Here is a 20410-nt window from a genome sequence, read left to right on the forward strand (position 1 = left end):
ATGTGCTCGTCCATGCAAAGTGGCGCGGCCACTACGAGCGAATTTAACCAGTAGTACTACCCCATGACCATACTAGGCGCTCGTCTATGCAAAGAGGTGCTACCCCTACGAGCGGGTTGATCAAACCAGTAGTCCCTACTCTTAGAGTTTCATTGATAAAGTGATCACTTTCTCGTTCTAGCGCACTCACATTGATAACCAAGATAGACACTATGAACAGATAATCGTTTGCATTGCTTGTAAATATACCATGATAAAACATAATTTAAACACGTGTCCCTCGCCCGAAAAGAGTTTAAAAACAGTGAAAATAGGGGCTGTGAGACTCACCTGTGATTCTTGTTAAGTGATGGTTTAGAGAGATTAAACGAGATTCGGGTTTCTTGGTGTTAGCCTCGAAATTGGAAGTCTAGAATATGTTTAAATAACAAGAAATATGTGTATTAAGACCAAGTAATCGAAGAATATAAGGGCTGGTCAGAAAAGTAAATCTCAAGACTAAAGTTTCGGCTTACCTAGCGATGGAACTGGAAACGGATGCTTGGGAGATGGTTAGTGCAGAATTACAGGTTTACGAGAGGAGTTTGGAGTGTGTTTCTTGTGGTTGTGATATTTTTATTCAAGAATTGATATTTATAGGCAAATTCAAGGGAACACAATCCCTTGATTTAGGGGATTGAGATCTTATCATATTGGGTGTAGTGATGACAAGGTATGGGGTTTATTATTATTTATTTAGGGATGGGGGTGATGGTCCTAGGGAGTGGTTATGAAGATTCTGACAGTACATGCAGGACTGTGGTTGGTGAGAGTAGGTGCGGCTGACAGTTGACATTTCGTGTTACAGTACTGTTCCTGGTACTGTTGTCAGTGTGCTGTCAAAAGGTAAAAATCTCTGAAACACGCAACTGGTTCTTTCTGGGCGGGGGTAATCCCCTTTCATCTAAAGAATAGACTAAGTGTTTTGTGCGCGTAAACTTGCGCGTATAGCCTTCTGCGTGTAGGCCATTTCTTTGAACGTTGTGGGTCCGGCGGCTCCAGTTGGTCTTCGCGCAAGCGTCCTTGTAACGAATCCTGCGCGTATCACTGCGCAGGCGTCCTTATAAGGAATCCTGCGGGCCCATCTGGCTCTGCTGGAACCAGCGTTCTCAGAGTTTATTAACAGGGTGAACTTTTGGATTTAAGCGAAAAGGTGGTTGGTTTCTGTGCAGAGGTTCATGCGTAAAGGGTTTAGTTTTAAGGTGTCCCGCGGGGATTCTTCCCGCAGGTGTCGCACATAACTCCTTTTTATTTGATGCGGGTAGGTGCGTAACCTTCTCGTAGTCAGGGTCGTTGAGTTTCATTTGTAGATTCTCCATGAGGTCTTGGTATTTCAACATAGTGATCAGTTATGTTGAAGTCAATTCCATCTTGGAGCTTCAAACAAACTAGCTCTCAATGTTCCCGCCATGCGGGGAGGTTAGTTCCCTTTTTCCGCGCGCGCATAAATGATTTGGGTCTTAATTAGGAAATTAGGATATTGTTTGAACATAGTTTTACTTATTGATCATTGAAGAGGTATGCAACCCATTAGACAGAAACGACATAAAATTAAGTTGTCATGAAAACACAACAAAAACCTGTGCGCGTGGCGCATATAATATATGCCCGTGCTTCACAACATGGCGCGCATCGCATCCGCGCATGGCGCATATAACATATGCCCGCGCTGATCATAACATGGCGCGCATAATATTCACAATCACCTAATAATTAGGTTGATTACTTGGTTTATGGGATTGGGGAATTACCGGGTGTCACATTCTCCCCCTGTTAGGAGAATTTCGTCCCGAAATTAGGAGGTGTCGCTGGTAGGAGCTATCCTTTGGAAGAGGTATGGGTACTTTTTGCGCATTTGGTCTTCTCTTTCCCAAGTGAATTCAGGTCCACGCTTTGAGTCCCATTGAACCTTTACTAACTTGATTCGGCTTCTTCGCAACTTTTGTTCTTTCCAATCGGTTACTGCTATAGGCTCTTCCATGAAGTGTAGTTGTTTGTCGATATGAATCTCGTCCAATGGTAAAATTAACGTTTCATCAGATAAGCACTTCTTGAGGTTGGACACATGAAACGTGTCGTGAAATCCACTAAGTTTGGCGGGTAAATGGAGTTTATAAGCAACTGGACCGATCCTTTCCAGGATCTCAAATGGTCCGATGTATCGCGGATTTAACTTTCCTCGCTTGCCGAAACGGGGAACTCCTTTCCATGGAGAGACTTTCAAAAGTACTTTATCCCCTACTTGAAATTCCAAAGGTTTTCTTCTCACATCTGCATAGCTTTTCTGTCTGTCGCGCGCTGCCTTAAGGCGATCCCGTATCTGGAAAATTTTGTCCGTCGTTTCTTGGATCAATTCTGGACCAGTCATTTGCTTGTCACCCACTTCAGCCCAACACAGCGGGGACCTACACTTGCGCCCATACAAGGCTTCAAATGGCGCAGCCTTGAGGCTTGTGTGGTAACTGTTATTTTATGAAAATTCAACCAATGGGAGATGAGTATCCCAGCTACCTCCGAAATCGATTGCGCACGCGCGCAACATATCTTCTAATGTTTGAATGGTTCGCTCGCTTTGTCCATCTGTTTGGGGATGATAAGCCGTACTCATGTCAAGACGAGTACCTAAAGCCCCTTGTAACGATCTCCAAAACCTTGAGGTGAACCGACTATCTCTATCAGAAATGATGGATACCGGAACTCCGTGTTTTGAAACTACTTCTCGAATATACAATCGGGCTAACTTTTCCATCTTATCGGTTTCCTTGATCGGCAGGAAGTGTGCTGACTTAGTTAGTCGGTCTACAATAACCCAAATCGTGTTGTAACCCCCAGGTGTCCTTGGCAGTTTGGTAATGAAGTCCATGGAGATTTGTTCCCACTTCCACATGGGAATTTCTGGCTGTTGAAGCAACCCCGACGGTTTCTGGTATTCAGCCTTCACCTTCGAACACGTCAGGCACTTACTGACATACGTCGCGATGTCGCCCTTAAGATTGGGCCACCAATACAGCGCTTTAACATCTTGGTACATCTTGTCTGCGCCAGGATGTACGGAATACCGTGTTTTGTGAGCTTCGTTTAACACTTGCTCGCGCAATCCTCCCTTGAGAGGGACCCATATGCGGTTAGCAAAATATCGAGTGTCGTTCTCTTTGAGCTCTAAATTCTTAATCATACCCCCAAGGGATTCGTTCTTGACAAACTCTGGTTTCAAGGCTTCTTGTTGAGCTTCTCGGATGCGGGTAGTGAGATCTGCGCGAATGGTCAATCTTAGAGCCTTAACTCGTAGCGTCTTTGCTCGCTCTTTCCTACTTAAAGCGTCTGCTACCACATTCGCCTTTCCAGGATGATACTTTATTTCACAATCATAATCATTCAATAATTCTACCCATCTTCGTTGCCTCATGTTTAAATCCTTTTGATCAAATATATGTTGAAGGCTCTTGTGATCCGTAAAAATTAAACACTTTGTACCATAAAGATAATGGCGCCAAATCTTTAGCGCGAAAACAACTGCTCCAAGTTCCAGATCATGCGTTGTATAGTTCCTTTCATTGACCTTGAGTTGACGAGAGGCATACGCTAAGACTTTTTTTCTCTGCATAAGGACACATCCGAGCCCTTGATGTGAAGCGTCGCAGTAGACGACGATGTCGTCCGTCCCCTCGGGCAGAGACAAAACTGGCGCACTACATAACTTTTGCTTTAACATTTGAAACGCTGCTTCCTGGTTTTCGCCCCAATCAAACTTCTTATCCTTCTGTGTTAGCGCAGTCAGAGGTAAAGCTATCTTGGAGAAGTTCTCAATGAAACGTCGATAGTAGCCAGCTAGTCCTAGGAATTGCCTCACCTCAGTTGGTGTTTTTGGCGCTTCCCAATTCTCGATGGCTTTGACCTTGGAAGGATCGACGTGTATTCCTTTCTCGTTTACAACGTGACCGAGAAAGTGAACCTCTCTAATCCAAAACTCACATTTAGAAAACTTTGCATACAACTTTTCTTTCTTCAGCATTTCCAAAATTAATCTCAGATGTTGTTCATGCTCAGCTCTGGTTCGGGAGTAAACCAGAATGTCATCTATAAACACAATCACAAACTTATCCAAGTATGGTTTGCACACACGGTTCATCAGATCCATGAATACTGCCGGCGCATTAGTTAGCCCGAAGGGCATCACTAAGAACTCATAATGGCCGTATCTAGTTCGGAAGGCTGTCTTCGGCACATCTTCCTCATGGACCTTAAGTTGGTGGTAACCTGACCGTAGATCTATCTTCGAATAATAACTGGATCCCTGCAACTGATCAAATAAGTCGTCAATCCTTGGTAAGGGGTACCGATTCTTGACTGTCAGCTTGTTCAGTTCCCTGTAGTCAATACACATTCTAAATGAACCATCCTTCTTCTTCACGAAAAGCACTGGAGCTCCCCAGGGTGAAAAGCTTGGGCGTATGAAACCCTTATCCAATAGTTCCTGCAACTGATTGGATAGCTCTTGCATCTCGGATGGAGCTAGTCGATAGGGTGCTCGAGCTACTGGTGCAGCTCCTGGAACCAAGTCGATTCGAAACTCGACTTGTCGCGGTGGCGGTAATCCGGGCAAATCTTCAGGGAAAACTTCTGGAAATTCGCGCACCACTGGTAAGTCTTCAATCTTTCGTTCTCCTTTCTTCTCTACTACGTGCGCCAGGAAGGCGTAGCATCCTTTCCTCAGGCCCTTTAGACACGAAATGAGTTTTATCGCAACTCCACTTCTTTCCCCTTGAATTACTAAGGTTTCCCCGCTCAACAGTGGGATCCAAACCTGCTTCTCATGGCAAATAATTTCCGCGTGGTTCTCGACTAACCAATCCATGCCTACCACAATGTCAAAACTTCCCAAGTCTATTGGCAATAAGTTAATATTGAATCCGTGACCTCCCATGACCAATACACATTGCTCAGTCCTCTCGTTCGCGCGTATCTGCCTACCATTGGCTAGTTCTATAGTATAAGGCGTGTCTAGCCTACTGGTTGCTAAGCCTAGGGAGTTTTTAAACTCAGTGGATATGAAACTTAGGTCAGCGCCAGTATCAAATAAGACAGATGCAAAATGGTCGTTAAGTAGAAACGTACCGGTTACCACATTCGGTTCTTCTTTTGCTTCGCCCGCGTTGATCACAAAGGCTCTCCCGCGAGCTTGGTTTCTCTTTTGCGGGCAATCCCGACTGAAATGTCCTGGCTTCCCGCATGCGTAGCAGTTATCGTTTACTCCAGTTTCTTTGACATGGCAATTTATCGCCTTGTGCCCTGGTCTGCTACATTTGGCGCATACGATGCTTGCGCATTCACCCTCGTGGTGATACTTGCATCTGCTGCACCATGGGCGAGGCCCATTGTACCCTCTTCGTGGTGGCTCCAAGGCTTGTATCGCGTAAGCCCTTACGCTCTCCTGTCTCTTGAATGGTGGTTGCTTGGAGTCGGACCCTCGGTGGTGAGAGTTCCATTTTCTCTTGGGGTCAGAGGTTCGCTGCTCGTTCCCGCGCGAGGTCAACATGCCCGCACGGACCGTATCTCTTGTAAGAGTGATGGCCCGCGCCACTGTATCATCAAAGGTTGGAGGCGCTGCGGCATTGAGCGGAACTCTGATAACATGGGGTAACCCAAAGATATACCTCTCGATCTTTTTCTCCTCCGTGTTTGCCATATCCGGCACCATCTGGCAAAGTTCGTTGAATCGGTTGTTGTAGGCATCGATATCAGCTCCTACCATGGCGTGGTTCCAAAATTCCTGCTGTAGACTCTGAATTTCGGCGCGAGAGCAGAACTTCTTCATCATCATATCCTTTAGTTCCTCCCAGGTCTTGTGGAGAGCAACTTCTCGTCCCAATGTTTTCGTTTGAAGCTTCCACCAAGACGAGGCCGCTTCTTGGAACATGCAGGTCGTGTAAAGGACCTTTTGACTTTCACTACACCCGCTAATGGAGAGAACTGTCTCCATTTTGTCGATCCAGTTGTAGAGCCCAATGGCCCCTTCGGTGCCCTTGAATGGCCAAGGCTTGCAGGCCATAAATGTCTTATAGGAGCATCCTTTGTCCAAAGCTCCTGATTCGGCCTCATGCGTTGCGATCGCCTGTGCGATTATTTCTGCGAGTTCCTCGGGTGTCATGGTAATTCCTTTGGCTCTGGTTGGAGGCATTCTCGTTTTTCTTGAAAGAGTGAAAATATATCAAACTTAGCGCATGTACCCTGAGCACATAATGTTTTTATCCTTAGTGTTCACTAGACATTGTGTGACCCGTGTTCCTAAGTGTGTGTGATTTTTCTTTCGAAAATATTCTTTGAAAAAAATATTTCATGCGATTCCCCTACGGTTATAGTCTAGGTTAAAACTTCTTTCCTAGTTCGCTATAACCAGTGCTCTGATACCAATCTGTCACACCCGGCCCTAAACGGCGGAAACAGCCGGGCGTGCGCGCGTGGGGATTGATAATCAAGCACGGGTCATTGCAAACATTCAATAAATTTCCCATTTCTCATGAAATGTCTAGTACAAAATACATTACATTGTTTAGAAGAACATATAAAAACATCCAAATATGAAAAACGTTGAAGATTTCCGCGCCATATCCCCTTACACGGCGGGAACAACCACGCGTGTGGAAGGGATAGAACTAGAATCTTCCAAAAACCATTTTTATAGTTGTTCTGCGTGAAGTGCTCTACGTGTGACCCCTTGCGCTACTTAATTACCACCTGAAAGACACGTAAAAATATTTGAATCAGTATAAACTGAGTGAGTTCACAAGTTTCGGTGACTTGATAAATCGTATTGCATCATATTCTTGATACAACCATATTGAAACATAGTTCTGATAACATCATTAAAACATATTCTTGATAAAACCGTCCCGCGGGTTTCGCGCGGACATTTCTGAAAACTATGTGCTCGTCCATGCAAAGTGGCGCGGCCACTACGAGCGAATTTAACCAGTAGTACTACCCCATGACCATACTAGGCGCTCGTCTATGCAAAGAGGTGCTACCCCTACGAGCGGGTTGATCAAACCAGTAGTCCCTACTCTTAGAGTTTCATTGATAAAGTGATCACTTTCTCGTTCTAGCGCACTCACATTGATAACCAAGATAGACACTATGAACAGATAATCGTTTGCATTGCTTGTAAATATACCATGATAAAACATAATTTAAACACGTGTCCCTCGCCCCGAAAACAGTTTAAAAACAGTGAAAATAGGGGCTGTGAGACTCACCTGTGATTCTTGTTAAGTGATGGTTTAGAGAGATTAAACGAGATTCGGGTTTCTTGGTGTTAGCCTCGAAATTGGAAGTCTAGAATATGTTTAAATAACAAGAAATATGTGTATTAAGACCAAGTAATCGAAGAATATAAGGGCTGGTCAGAAAAGTAAATCTCAAGACTAAAGTTTCGGCTTACCTAGCGATGGAACTGGAAACGGATGCTTGGGAGATGGTTAGTGCAGAATTACAGGTTTAAGAGAGGAGTTTGGAGTGTGTTTCTTGTGGTTGTGATATTTTTATTCAAGAATTGATATTTATAGGCAAATTCAAGGGAACACAATCCCTTGATTTAGGGGATTGAGATCTTATCATATTGGGTGTAGTGATGACAAGGTATGAGGTTTATTATTATTTATTTAGGGATGGGGGTGATGGTCCTAGGGAGTGGTTATGAAGATTCTGACAGTACATGCAGGACTGTGGTTGGTGAGAGTAGGTGCGGCTGACAGTTGACATTTCGTGTTACAGTACTGTTCCTGGTACTGTTGTCAGTGTGCTGTCAAAAGGTAAAAATCTCTGAAACACGCAACTGGTTCTTTCTGGGCGGGGGTAATCCCCTTTCATCTGAAGAATAGACTAAGTGTTTTGTGCGCGTAACCTTGCGCGTATAGCCTTCTGCGTGTAGGCCATTTCTTTGAACGTTGTGGGTCCGGCGGCTCCAGTTGGTCTTCACGCAAGCGTCCTTGTAACGAATCCTGCGCGTATCACTGCGCAGGCGTCCTTATAAGGAATCCTGCGGGTCCATCTGGCTCTGCTGGAACCAGCGTTCTCAGAGTTTATTAACGGGGTGAACTTTTGGATTTAAGCGAAAAGGTGGTTGGTTTCTGTGCAGACGTTCATGCGTAAAGGGTTTAGTTTTAAGGTGTCCCGCGGGGATTCTTTCCGCAGGTGTCGCACATAACTCCTTTTTATTTAATGCGGGTAGGTGCGTAACCTTCTCGTAGTCAGGGTCGTTGAGTTTCATTTGTAGAATCTCCATGAGGTCTTGGTATTTCAACATAGTGATCAGTTATGTTGAAGTCAATTCCATCTTGGAGCTTCAAACAAACTAGCTCTCAATGTTCCCGCCATGCGGGGAGGTTAGTTCCCTTTTTCCGCGCGCGCATAAATGATTTGGGTCTTAATTAGGAAATTAGGATATTGTTTGAACATAGTTTTACTTATTGATCATTGAAGAGGTATGCAACCCATTAGACAGAAACGACATAAAATTAAGTTGTCATGAAAACACAACAAAAACCTGTGCGCGTGGCGCATATAATATATGCCCGTGCTTCACAACATGGCGCGCATCGCATCCGCGCATGGCGCATATAACATATGCCCGCGCTGATCATAACATGGCGCGCATAATATTCACAATCACCTAATAATTAGGTTGATTACTTGGTTTATGGGATTGGGGAATTACCGGGTGTCACATAATCCCAAGCACAACGCTTGTGCCATCACATTAAGAAGTGGAAGGAAGTACGACAACCCGGAATTGCAAGAAGAAAGGCAAGAGGTCGTTGTTGAAAAGAAGACTAAGAAAAAGATGCTTCCAAGTCAAGTGAAGTAATACCTAAGATCAATGTCCCTCCTCCATTTCCCTCAAGATTTTTAAGCACAAAGAAATAAAGAGAAGATCATGAAATCATGGAGACGTTTTGAAAGGTGAAGGTAAATTTTCCCCTCCTTGATGTTATCAAGAAAGTCCCTTGATAAACCAAATTCATAAAAGAACTTTTCACTTAAAAGAAAAGGCTTAAACGGAACGAAACCGCCAAGGTCAACGAGGATGTCTCAGGCGTCTTACAAAAGAGACTCCCACCAAAATGCAAGGATCCTGGTGTTTTCACTATTCCTTGTCAAGTGGGAAATTTAAGCATACCAAGAGCCATGCTTGATCTCGGAGGCTCTATCAACGTCTTACCATGTTCCAATTTCAAAACTCTCAACGTAGGACCGTTGAAAAGGCATTGGTAGTCATTCAATTGGCTGATAAATCCATGGTCCACCTAAAAGGTGTATTAGAGGACGTGTTAGTACAAGTGAATGAACTGGTATTTCCTGTTGATTTCTATATGTTAGACATGAAAAATGGTGACACTTCAGACTCAAGTTCCGTTATGTTAGGGACGCCATTCCTAAAGACTACTAAAACAAAGATTGATGTTTATAGTGGTACTTTCTCCATGGAATTTGATGGTGAGATCATAAATTTCAATATTTACGATGATATGCGGTATCCAAGTGATGTTTCATTTGTGAATTGGTTAGATGTAATCGATCCTTTAACTGATGATTACTTCGAGTTATCTAACCATCTCACTCTAGCATTAATCTTAAACAAAATCCTTGATGAAACGTCGACAATGAACCCGCAGAAAAGTTCAAACTTGAACATGAGTTGATAGATATGGTATCCCTCATGGATACACAACCCATCCGGGGTTGCAAAAATCCTGACTAGACGCCGATTAATCCCCGATTAATCGCTAGTACCCACTTCACTGATTAGTCGTGGGCTAATCGGTCAATGAACAATCCGGCCTAAACTGGCGGTTTTCGATGAGATTCTGACAAAAATGAGCGGTTTCCAGTGAGATTATGACCAAAGTTAATGGTTTCCGGCAAGATTCAATCAAAAACCAGCGACTTGTAATGTGGGTTTAACAAATGAAAAGGAAAAGGCACAAACTTGGCTCCTAGGGATAATGTAGGGTAGGGAGTATTATTTTTTTAAAGGTCATTATATGTGGGTTTCTACAGTCCTATTTCTCCATACAAGTGGTGGTATTAAGTTCTCGACATGCATATGACAACCAAGTTCTAGATATCATGAACACACTGGTTATTCTCTATAATGGCACTCATATGACATGTGTACATACTATGTATTATATGTGTATTATATATAAAGCAAATCTCACACACGCATGGGAGGAATTAGGTTGCCGATATGTAACATGTGTACACGTCCCCATGACTCATTATCCCCATCTAAATGGTCCATTTTAATTTTTCATTTTTTTAAAACATTTGAATGTGAAAACTTTTGAGAAACTTAAAAACTAACCATGAACAAAGACCTCTACTTGGCATTAATAATAGCAATTAGCAATTTACAATTTCGGCTTTTGTGCACGATCAAGATACTCTAAGGCCAAAAAAATTCAATTTTCCCCCCGTCCCCACACTTGAGGTAAACATGTCCTCAATGTTTAAAATTTAGCATTTAAAATAACATTTTCGAGGACGGGGTTAAAATTGACTAATTATAAATTATAAAATCGGGCTTAATGTGATGGGCATATCAAATTATACAATTAAACTTTTAACAACGCAACTAATAAAACAAAGGATACTACGAAAACGAAATCACCCTAATAAGATAAGAAGAAACTCAGGTGCGCTAGTGATTGCTCTTAACGAACCCGGCTCCTCAATTCACTCAACAATATCTACAAACTCTCACACGTGTAGAAGCATGCTTCTCATAATTGTTAGGATAACTCTTTTAAACCATTTGCAAAACCGTTAATTTTAATTACCAAGCCAATTCAAATAAATTCCATAACTAAATTTGTTAAACGAGTAAATATGCTAAAAAAAACTTAACTCCCTTTCATAGGAATCACGATTACATTTAGCATATGAAACAAGCTATTTAAACCCACCGGTAGCCCGGGTGGATAAGTGAGGTCTCGTGAGGGTTTATAGTGAACTACACCCACAAAGTTCGAATTCAACATAATATACACGTACCTGAATACAAGGTCGGGTTGCCTCTCGATTAGCACTAAATTCTTGCTAAGGTCTTCATTCGGACCATACCTGTATGTGTCGTTCATGGCGGTCTCGTAGGGTGCTTGCCTCCTTCTGATCCTAAACTTGTTCTACTCTCATCATTAGATTTTTCCCATACCTTATCATAACATTTACACATTTCTCTGTAATAATCAAACTCCACCTTTTTTCTTCCTCTCCTTCTTGACTTCTTCTTTACCTTCTCTTCATTTAACCTGCCAATCATAAAACATTTTATCTTTTCTGTTTAATTCTCCTTCTCAGGAGATCCACACTTGTTAGTTTTATGATTAAACGAATTACAAAACACCTTTAAACTCATTTTATTTTCCCCAAACCTCATTCAGACTGTTCCCTCGGCACAATTAATAATAGCCTTTGTTGTAGCTAAGAATGGACTGCCCAGAATAATAGTCGGTTGTGTATTCTTAACATAATCGAGCACTACGAAATCCACAGGATAATAAAATTCACCAAATTTATGATTTCTATTTTTTTTTTTTTTTGCAAACCATTCAGACTTCCAACCTCTTTATTATCCTTTTCCTATTTACAAATCAAAAGAAACTAAAATGAAACTAATCTTATTTTCTTTTTTTCTAATTCATGTGATATGTAGTTTCTCTCCACTTGATTTATTTTATAATCCAAAACATGGTGTAAATTATAGATTTCAAAATCTAATATAATGCTCGTTTCAGCCTGTAATCTATAAAATATAAAGACAACTTAATGAAATTGCATTCCAACAAATATTAAACTTAAAAGTGCAATATTATTAACAATTAGTCATAGCCAAACACCCACTCTTCAAACAACCGAAAGAAAGAACGAAGCCGGAAGAAATGAAGATCAAAAGCAAAGACAAGACGTGAAGATAAAAAACTGTCGGTTATTATTTTATCTGCAAAAGTCGTCGTCGGTGCAACCAGATCCAAAAAATTCGGAATAGATAATATTAAGACATTTGAAAGCGACACTTATGGGTCATAAAGCCACGTTACGGCCCATAAAGACCGGTGGTAAGAAACAAGATCCGAAAAATCTGGAGTTAAAGATAAGATATCTGAAAAGTTACTTTTTTGGGTCATAAGGACACTGTTGAAAACATGACGACCCATAAGTATTCTAGATTTTTACCTATAAATAGCATCCCCGAGTTTTAGCCAAAACTGTCTATTTTCTTGCATATCTCTTCTCTTGTTTGCTGAATAAACTCCAAATGATTTCCAAAGAGGTTTCAAGAGTCTCAAGGAGGTTCAAACACTTCTCGAGAGCTTCGAAGTTCTTCCCGAACACCCCACGAGTAGTATGTCTCTATTTTGTAAGTCTAATTTGGTTATGTTAATTGCTATGTTAGGCTAATAATCTATTAGTTTCAACATTAAAGGCACTATTTTGTATTATGATTCGAATGTGAAATAGTTATGTGATTTTTATTATCGAAAGGTTTCGTTTGTATAAATTCTTGAACTTTAAATTCCGAAACTCTGTTAGGATTTAAATTAGTTTGTTGATGAACGTGATCAGTTATTAATATGCTAATGAAGTTCTTCAAAGTTGTGAAATATGGTTTTAATCTTGATAACTAAGGAACAAATTAAATGCCGGTTTTGCGTTTGTCTATGAATTCAAATTTGTTATAGAAATTATACAATGTGATTTAGTATTCCGAACGGCGTGAACACTAAATGATAATTGATACTTTCATCACAGGCAACTCGCACGTTAAGATCCGAACGGTGTGTGCTTAGGGTAGCGAGTTGGCTCTAACTAACGAACTGCGCTTACTTAGGCATAAATGAAGGGAACGTCTGAAAGGCGTGACGTTTAGTATTGATACAAATCTTTTAATAATAAAAATCATTGCACCATAACTAATGATGATCGTAGCTCGAATCAAAAGTATGAAATACCCCTTGTGTCGGAACTATCTTTAATAATCGTCTCTTTCTAAGTTAGTTGTTTTACCTATTAGTTATATGTTAATCATTTGTACTACCGTTAGTTTTATGCTTATATAATTTATAATTTGCACAACCCCCCCCCCCCCCCCTGTTACGAATACTTGTTCTATGTCGCACCTGGTTATAAAATTGTTAAATCGCATTCTCTATGGACACAAACCTTACTTCCACTCATACTATCCCTAATAGTGTAACGTAGTAAGTTCACCTTTATAGATTTATTTGCTGGAGTTGACGACACCCAACAGATGCTTGCATTAATCTCACTCTAAGCTCGTTCCTCCTGCTTGAGACGCAACTTCTCAGCATGAACTAAAAAGAAGTTGCATAATCTCACGGTCTCACCATTGTTTTTTGCATTTCTTTTATAGCTTGCAGTAAAAAATAAGTAAGCATGAAAATTTCAAGTTTTAAGGGTGGATAAGTGTAAGAGGTCAATATGATATTTCAAATTTGGTTTAGGTACATATGAAATTCAAGACGTTTAAAAGCTATATATGAAGCCGTCACTGCTCGCAACGTCCTTACAGATTGCGTTGCCAGCGACAGAATCCGATCTGCATGAGATATCACAATGTAATCCTCCTTCAAAGGTGATAAAAACCGGCTGTCGGTTATAATGCAGCCCTAATCATACACTAATTGGTACTAATAGTAAGTAAAAAGTTCAGCAATAGCTTCAAAATAATACATTGGAATTAATATAGTCAAATGTTATAAAATAGTTATATGTTTATTTCACCTAACCACAATTATCCCAACACAAAAAGACCAAAAAAAAAACAAATGAACATTTACAATACTCAAAAAGCAGCTTCTTAGTTCTCACCATCGCGCACAACAAGAATCGGGCAATAAACACAAATAACAAAAATCGCATTGTCTCACCGGTCCAACAATATTTGCAGCCTTTCGTATCAACTGGTTTTGACCAAACATTCGCGAGTCTAGTGATGCTTCGAAGATGAATCGTTATGTTTCTTTCTGCGTGAACGACCTTTAGGTGCGGGCTCAGCCAATGGACCAGACCATGTCTGGATTGGTGGTTTGGTGTATGAAAAATTGGAGCTAAACGGGACATCGGGCGGGTCAAAAGTTGGATCCATGTGATGTGAAGAGCCCAACGGGTAACCCAGGGTTCCGTCTTGGTGAGGTGGAGGAAATTTCTCGCTTTTGCTTTTTGCATTTGCGTGTGTGATCAGCCGCCGTCTCTGTTAAGTGTAACAAATTCAAGATATGATTGTATGAAAACGAGACATAAACAGGTAAATAATAGGTTAGTTAAAAACAAACGGGACAAATGGGTTGAGAGTCTGGTGTTTTCAATTAGGGGGTCCATGACATCGAAAATATCCATAACCAAAAAACAAACCGAAACAACCAAACCCACACAAAAACCAACGGTTTGGTTTTGTGTTTTAGTAAAATCCGAATTACTTGTTCGGTTCCAATTTTGCATGTAACAAAACTGAACCGAATTTATGAACTTTATTTTTATTTGGATGTTAATAATTTTTAAAATAGTATATTCAAATAAATAATTTTTTAAAATAGCAAATTCAAATATTTTAGGCCCAAATGTATAATAATCAATAACTAACCAAAAGATTTAGGCATAAATCTATTATTTTCTCGGCCTAAAAGTTTCAAGCCCAGACGGTAAAACCAAACAAAAGCGAAACCAGAAAAAAAAAAGGGTCTTTGAAAACCGAATTTCTGGTTTTTGGTTTGGTTTGAGCCCTTTATTTATAAAACTGTAATTGAAATTATATATTTGTAATCATATTTACCACACCAACTATTTACAAAAAATTATATGGTATTTGTAATCATATTTAACCCAACCCTAATTTGACCTGCACCAAAAGTACCATTTGACTGGAACCCTTTTTACTAGCTACAAGTGGGTGTAAAAATAGTGGAGACAAGTAAAAATAAAAGCAAAAAATAAAACTCTATAAAAAAAACTAGTAGTTTTGCATACATCAATGTTTACTTGCAGCTCGGCATTGGCTTCGGGAGCAGGCATTGCACGTGCAGATCTTTCACGTGTGCGAGTCTTCTTCCCTCCATCAGCATTACTTTTAGCAGCATGTCTCAATCTACCAATAATAATACTCAAGTTTTAATTATAAGCTTACCAATAAATTATTCATTTAATTATTACCTTCTAGCTTCTTCATCATGTAGTTTTGCATCCATCTCTTTACTAGGTGGATATTTTGGAAGACTTGACGGATCACACGCATACGGTTTTGTTGTAAAAAACTGCATAGCAATATTCTTTTAGCATTTATTTAAGGAATTTAAAACTGTAATAACTGAAAAAAGATTGCAATGCTTACTTCACTTTTCAAAGCAGCGGTCGCAGTTTGACGATCTGCAGGGTCGATTGCAAGAAGGGTATCAATTAGCGGCAATGATGATGACGGGAAATGTTTAAATGTTTCGGCTATACAACGTTTATACGAATGTTGGGGTTTAAATATGGTTGCGTGTGGTAATTTTGACTTTTTCCAATATTCTTCAGAAGGCGAACCACATAACTTGAAAATCTTGTGTAGTTGTTCTACCTGATTGCACAAGAAAAAAACACTATAAATCAATTTTTTGAAGGCTTAATATCATAAAAAAATTAACATCCATGCTCATTTTGTACGAAAAAGTAGAGTGCATGTAACTGAAAAGGCTGAACCGAAACAAAAACTGCTGGTTTGATTTTATGTTTACGTAAAAACCAAAATTTCAGTTCGATTCTGTTTTTGCATGTAATTAAAACCGAAAAAAACAAACCGAATGTATGGATTTTCATTTCAAATTTTGAATGTTAAGTAATTATAAGACTTATTGTAACCCAAATATTTGAGCTCAAATGTATAATAATCAATTAATCATTAATTAACAAAAACATTAATTTAATCCAACACTTTCGGCCAGAAAATTTCAAGCCCAAATGGTAAAACCAAACCGAAATCAAACGGCTATCAAAGACTCTAAAATCGAATTTTTGATTTTTAGTTTGGGCCCAAAACCTACCCATCCACACCTCTACGAGAAAGTCCCTCAACCAAAATTTAATAGTCCTTTAACTTGTTTACAATAAATGTACTTGTTAAAAAAAAATCATTTACCCCTTAAACAGGTCAAGACTTTTAAAAAAAATTACCCAAGTCAACAATTTAAACTGAAGGGTTAATCCTAATGGTTCACAAGTAAACGGGCTAAATGGTTAAACCGAGAAAGAAAAGGGTCAAAGATAAAATAATAGGAAGAAATAATTGATAAATCAAAACAAAAGATATACTAGTGATAGAGAGATCATTAGTTACTTTAATTAGTTTATTTGGTTTTCTAGTTAGGAGTCTTGGTGAGCAAGTTAGAGTTTTTAGTATAAATAGATGGTTTAGGGTTATTGTTTTTTGTGTGGTTTTGATCTTAACAAAACATAAAAGAGTCGTAAACTAGAGTTGGGTCACAAAACCCGGTTGTTATTGTGTGTGCTTGATCCAATTAATTCCAACATAAACACTTGGAAAGTCACCTAATCAAATCTCGATAAGTTTAACTGGTAAAGGGTTAAATTTATTAAAAAAAATCACAATTGTGAGAAATTATAACAAGTGCATGTACTTGTGAAATTTTTTTAAAATATAACATTTTACCCCTTAAACAAGTCAAGATTTAAAAAAAATACTATGCAAGTCCAAATTTTAAATACTTGGAATGTCACTTCATCAAATCTTGACCTGTTTAATGGGTAAAAGGTTAAACTTTTATAAAAAAATTTAACAAGTGCGTGTATCTTAAATTAATTTAGTAACTTTTAAGTCTTTAACATAGCAAACTGGGGTGAGGAGCTTTTCGTGTACAGTGAGAAATTACCTTCTGTTTTTATGGTTAACCCTATTTCAAAATAAAAAAATTAAAAAAAATTACCTCGGTACGACCTGGCATGATAGGCTTTCCAGCTAACAACTCAGCTAAAATGCACCCTGCACTCCATAAGTCAATACCTACACCATAATCAGTGGCCCCGAGAAGCAACTCGGGTGGTCTATACCATAATGTAACCACCCGACTAGTCATCGGCTGCTTATGATTCGGATCAAAAAACGAAGCTAAACCGAAATCAGCAATCTTCAAACCCCCATCATTATCAAGTAAAAGATTAGACCCCTTTATATCCCGATGTAACACGTATCGGTTGTGACAATGTTCAAGCCCAGATAACAACTGATGCATGTAACACTTGACCTAAAATAATCATAAACAGTTAAAACAAAGAAAACGGCCTTTGATTTAATTTTGAAGCTTGGGTCCTTAATCATCATGAATTACGCCGGACATCCTTAAACTAATATTCATGTTGGTGTTTATTTTCTTTATTGATTTATATTTAATGAAAATTATATACATATTTCTAAATTTCTAAAAAAAACTTGTATTCTTGTCGGGATTCTATTTCGAGTAAAAAAAATTTATATTCATATTTATTATTTATTGATTTTTATTTAAACTAAAAAACTTGGGGTTTTACTTTCTTCTTTTTTTATGAAAAGTATAATAGGTAAATGCATATTGGTCATTTAACATGAATTTAACTAAAAAAACTAACGCTAATTAGTGCAAACGACGTAAAGATTAAGGAGTAAGGACCCAACTTGTAATTAGGTACGTATATACATAAATGATGAAATTTGTAATTTACTCAAATTAATATTATAAATGAACCTGAGGTTCGGTGAATTTGATTGTTGGGCTAGCAGCAAGTCCAGCTAAATCGTGTTCCATGTATTCAAAAACAAGATATAAACTACAAGACATCCTTGATGTAACCAACCCTTCCAATTTTACAACATTTGGATGGTCTAGACGTCGTAATATTAAAATCTCTCGGGCCATGAATTTTACACTTTCGGGCTCCAAATTGTCGAACCGAACCTTCTTTAGTGCGACTATTTTCCCCGTCATGGTGTCTCTAGCTTTGTACACATTACTGTATGTGCCTTGCCCGATCTGATCACAACATTAAAATGTGTGTAATGCATTATTAGTAATAGCATGCACATCAGGTTTTTTATCCTCGTATCTAAAATTTATCCAAAAAAACACAAAAATACATTTATCCCCAAAAATTTGTTCATCTTTCAAAAACCTTCCACATCTCATTCCCCATATCTATCCCTATTCAATTATATAATACTTATTAATGTTTTATTCTTATTACCTTTTTTCTTTCTTCCACTCACAAAAAATATGATTTATAGTAGTGGTGTAAACGCTCCAAGCCAAGCCTGAGCTTGGCTTGTTTTGAGCTATATTTCTAAAGCTCAAGCTCAAGCTTGGCTGGTTTCAAGCTATGTTTCTAAAGCTCAAGCTCGGCTGGTTAGTAGTTTTTCAAGCTCGAGTTCGGCTCGTTTATTCAATAATAATTAATCTATATTTCTAAAGCCCAAGCTCGGCTAGTTAGTAGTTTTTCAAGCTTGAGTTCGGCTTGTTTATTCTATATTACTAATCTATATACATTTTTAATTATTTTTGGATATATTTTAATTAAGGTTTTTTTATATAACATCGTATATATTATTTTGTTGTTTTTTTATCATAATTTTAATGTTTAAAATTTAAATATTATACTAATATTATATAAATACATAACTAACATTAAATAGAAATAATACAAACAAACGACTCACTTAGACTCGCAAAGCCAGCTGAGCTCGATAAGCGAAGCTCGGGCTCGGGCTCTGTTTTTAAAAACTTATTTTTAGGCTCGAGCTCGGGCTCAAGCTCGTTTAAGATTGGCTCAATTCGAGCTTTTGACGAACCGATTTCAAGTAGCTCACGAGTGGCTTGGCTCATTTACACCCCTAGTGTATAGATACGGGAAATGAAAAGTGAATCACTGTAGCTTCCCTAAAACTGTTCATTGTTTGATGGAATGGTAATCTTTCCATAAACATTACAAATCTATTTTTTTTCACAACCCTAACGATCATATGGCTTATAAGTGTGCAAGAGTATCAAAAACATGAACTTTTACTCGCCTTATCAATTTTCTCAAACGTATCCGCCCTGCGAGGAATCCACCCATTGATCGCCTCGCCTGCAACCGCCGATAGCCAAGCAGGCCACCCAGCGGCCACCTGTTCACCATGTAAGTTCTTGGTTGGATTACTATGTCTCGGGTTCGGCTTTGAACGCCTTCTCTCACCTCTTGACCTCACATTCCCATCTTTTTCCACTTTCCGAACCGCCCTGTCTTGCACCTCTTGACCGCCATTGTCACCGCCCTCATTGGCTGCCGACTCACTCTCCGCCCGCCCGGATTCCACATCCGGGTCCCGCTTTCTCTCTGTTTTCTTATCAGCTACAATTTGAGAACTTTGTGTCCCTGAAGATGAAACCTCCTTTCCAAACACACACCCCATTTATCCCAGTCTTTATAAACCCTAACCCTCATTTCTCATGACATCCCTGAATAAAAAACCAATCAAATTCACAAATCAAATGATTTTGTTAAAAAAAACACTTGATTTAAAATGGGTTTTTGATAAAGATTAAGAAAAACCCTAACTTTATTACAAAAATGTTCAAATTAAATTAAAAAACAGGGGCAGTAGTCATTCAAAAGAAAGAAAGAAAACCCTAAAATGAATATGATTATATGGGTCAAAGATGAATTAAAAGAAAAGGGTTTGATGGGAAGAGTGTGAAAGAAAAGAAGACAGTTGAAATTGTGGGTGTTTGATTGAAGATCTAATTAGGGTTTAAAAGTGACTTACTGGAAAGAAACAGAGTGTTGATCTGAGCTGGTATCTATGAGTATCAGTCAATCACCAGTATATGCGATGATTCATTACAACCTTCTTTTTTTTTTCTGTAAAGTTTTCACCAACTCTGTTAAAAAACAATACCTAAACCCTTTGTACTTATTATATTAATCGACCATTTGTGTAAATTAGTTTAACTAATTAAAGTTTGTTATTATTTAATTCATTTATATATCAATATTAATATTATTTAATTGTTGATATAAGTGACCATTGGTAATTTATAGGGCCAACTTTAGTTTATATAATAAGAAAAAATAAAAATCACATTTTTGTTATTATGAAATTTCTCATAAATGTTTAAATTTAATAATTTAGTTAAAAAATTATGAACTTAATATTGTTTAGTGATATCCCATTAAATCAGTTATTTGATATTTCTGGTTAAATTTGAAAAATATATATACGTGGTAAAATAGTAATCGAGTTTCATATTTGTTTAATTTAGAGGATTTAAACTTTACATTTATTAAAACT

General features: G+C 38.6%; 1 protein-coding gene and 1 long non-coding RNA gene across 2 annotated transcripts; both read right to left on the bottom strand.

The window, feature by feature from the left end:
- Positions 1–13778: 13778 nt before the first annotated feature.
- LOC143569222 (uncharacterized) lies at positions 13779–15207 on the bottom strand. The gene is made up of 2 exons (XR_013141699.1): positions 15085–15207; positions 13779–14311 (listed from the first exon to the last, which is right to left on the bottom strand). It is a non-coding gene; the product is annotated as an uncharacterized LOC143569222 (long non-coding RNA).
- A 56-nt stretch (positions 15208–15263) lies between these two features.
- On the bottom strand, positions 15264–19656 carry LOC143569226 (putative serine/threonine-protein kinase At1g54610). The gene is made up of 5 exons (XM_077055196.1): positions 19148–19656; positions 17832–18116; positions 17037–17354; positions 15446–15673; positions 15264–15368 (listed from the first exon to the last, which is right to left on the bottom strand). The coding sequence occupies exons 1-5, from the start codon at positions 19529–19531 to the stop codon at positions 15264–15266; spliced, it is 1320 nt and encodes a 439-aa protein (XP_076911311.1). The 5' UTR covers positions 19532–19656.
- Between the last annotated feature and the right edge of the window lie 754 nt (positions 19657–20410).

The sequence above is a fragment of the Bidens hawaiensis genome, unplaced genomic scaffold, assembly GCF_021521415.1.
Source record: "Bidens hawaiensis isolate Kalapana, Puna unplaced genomic scaffold, B.hawaiensis_p1.1 tig00024421_1, whole genome shotgun sequence".
Classification (NCBI taxonomy): Eukaryota; Viridiplantae; Streptophyta; class Magnoliopsida; order Asterales; family Asteraceae; genus Bidens; species Bidens hawaiensis.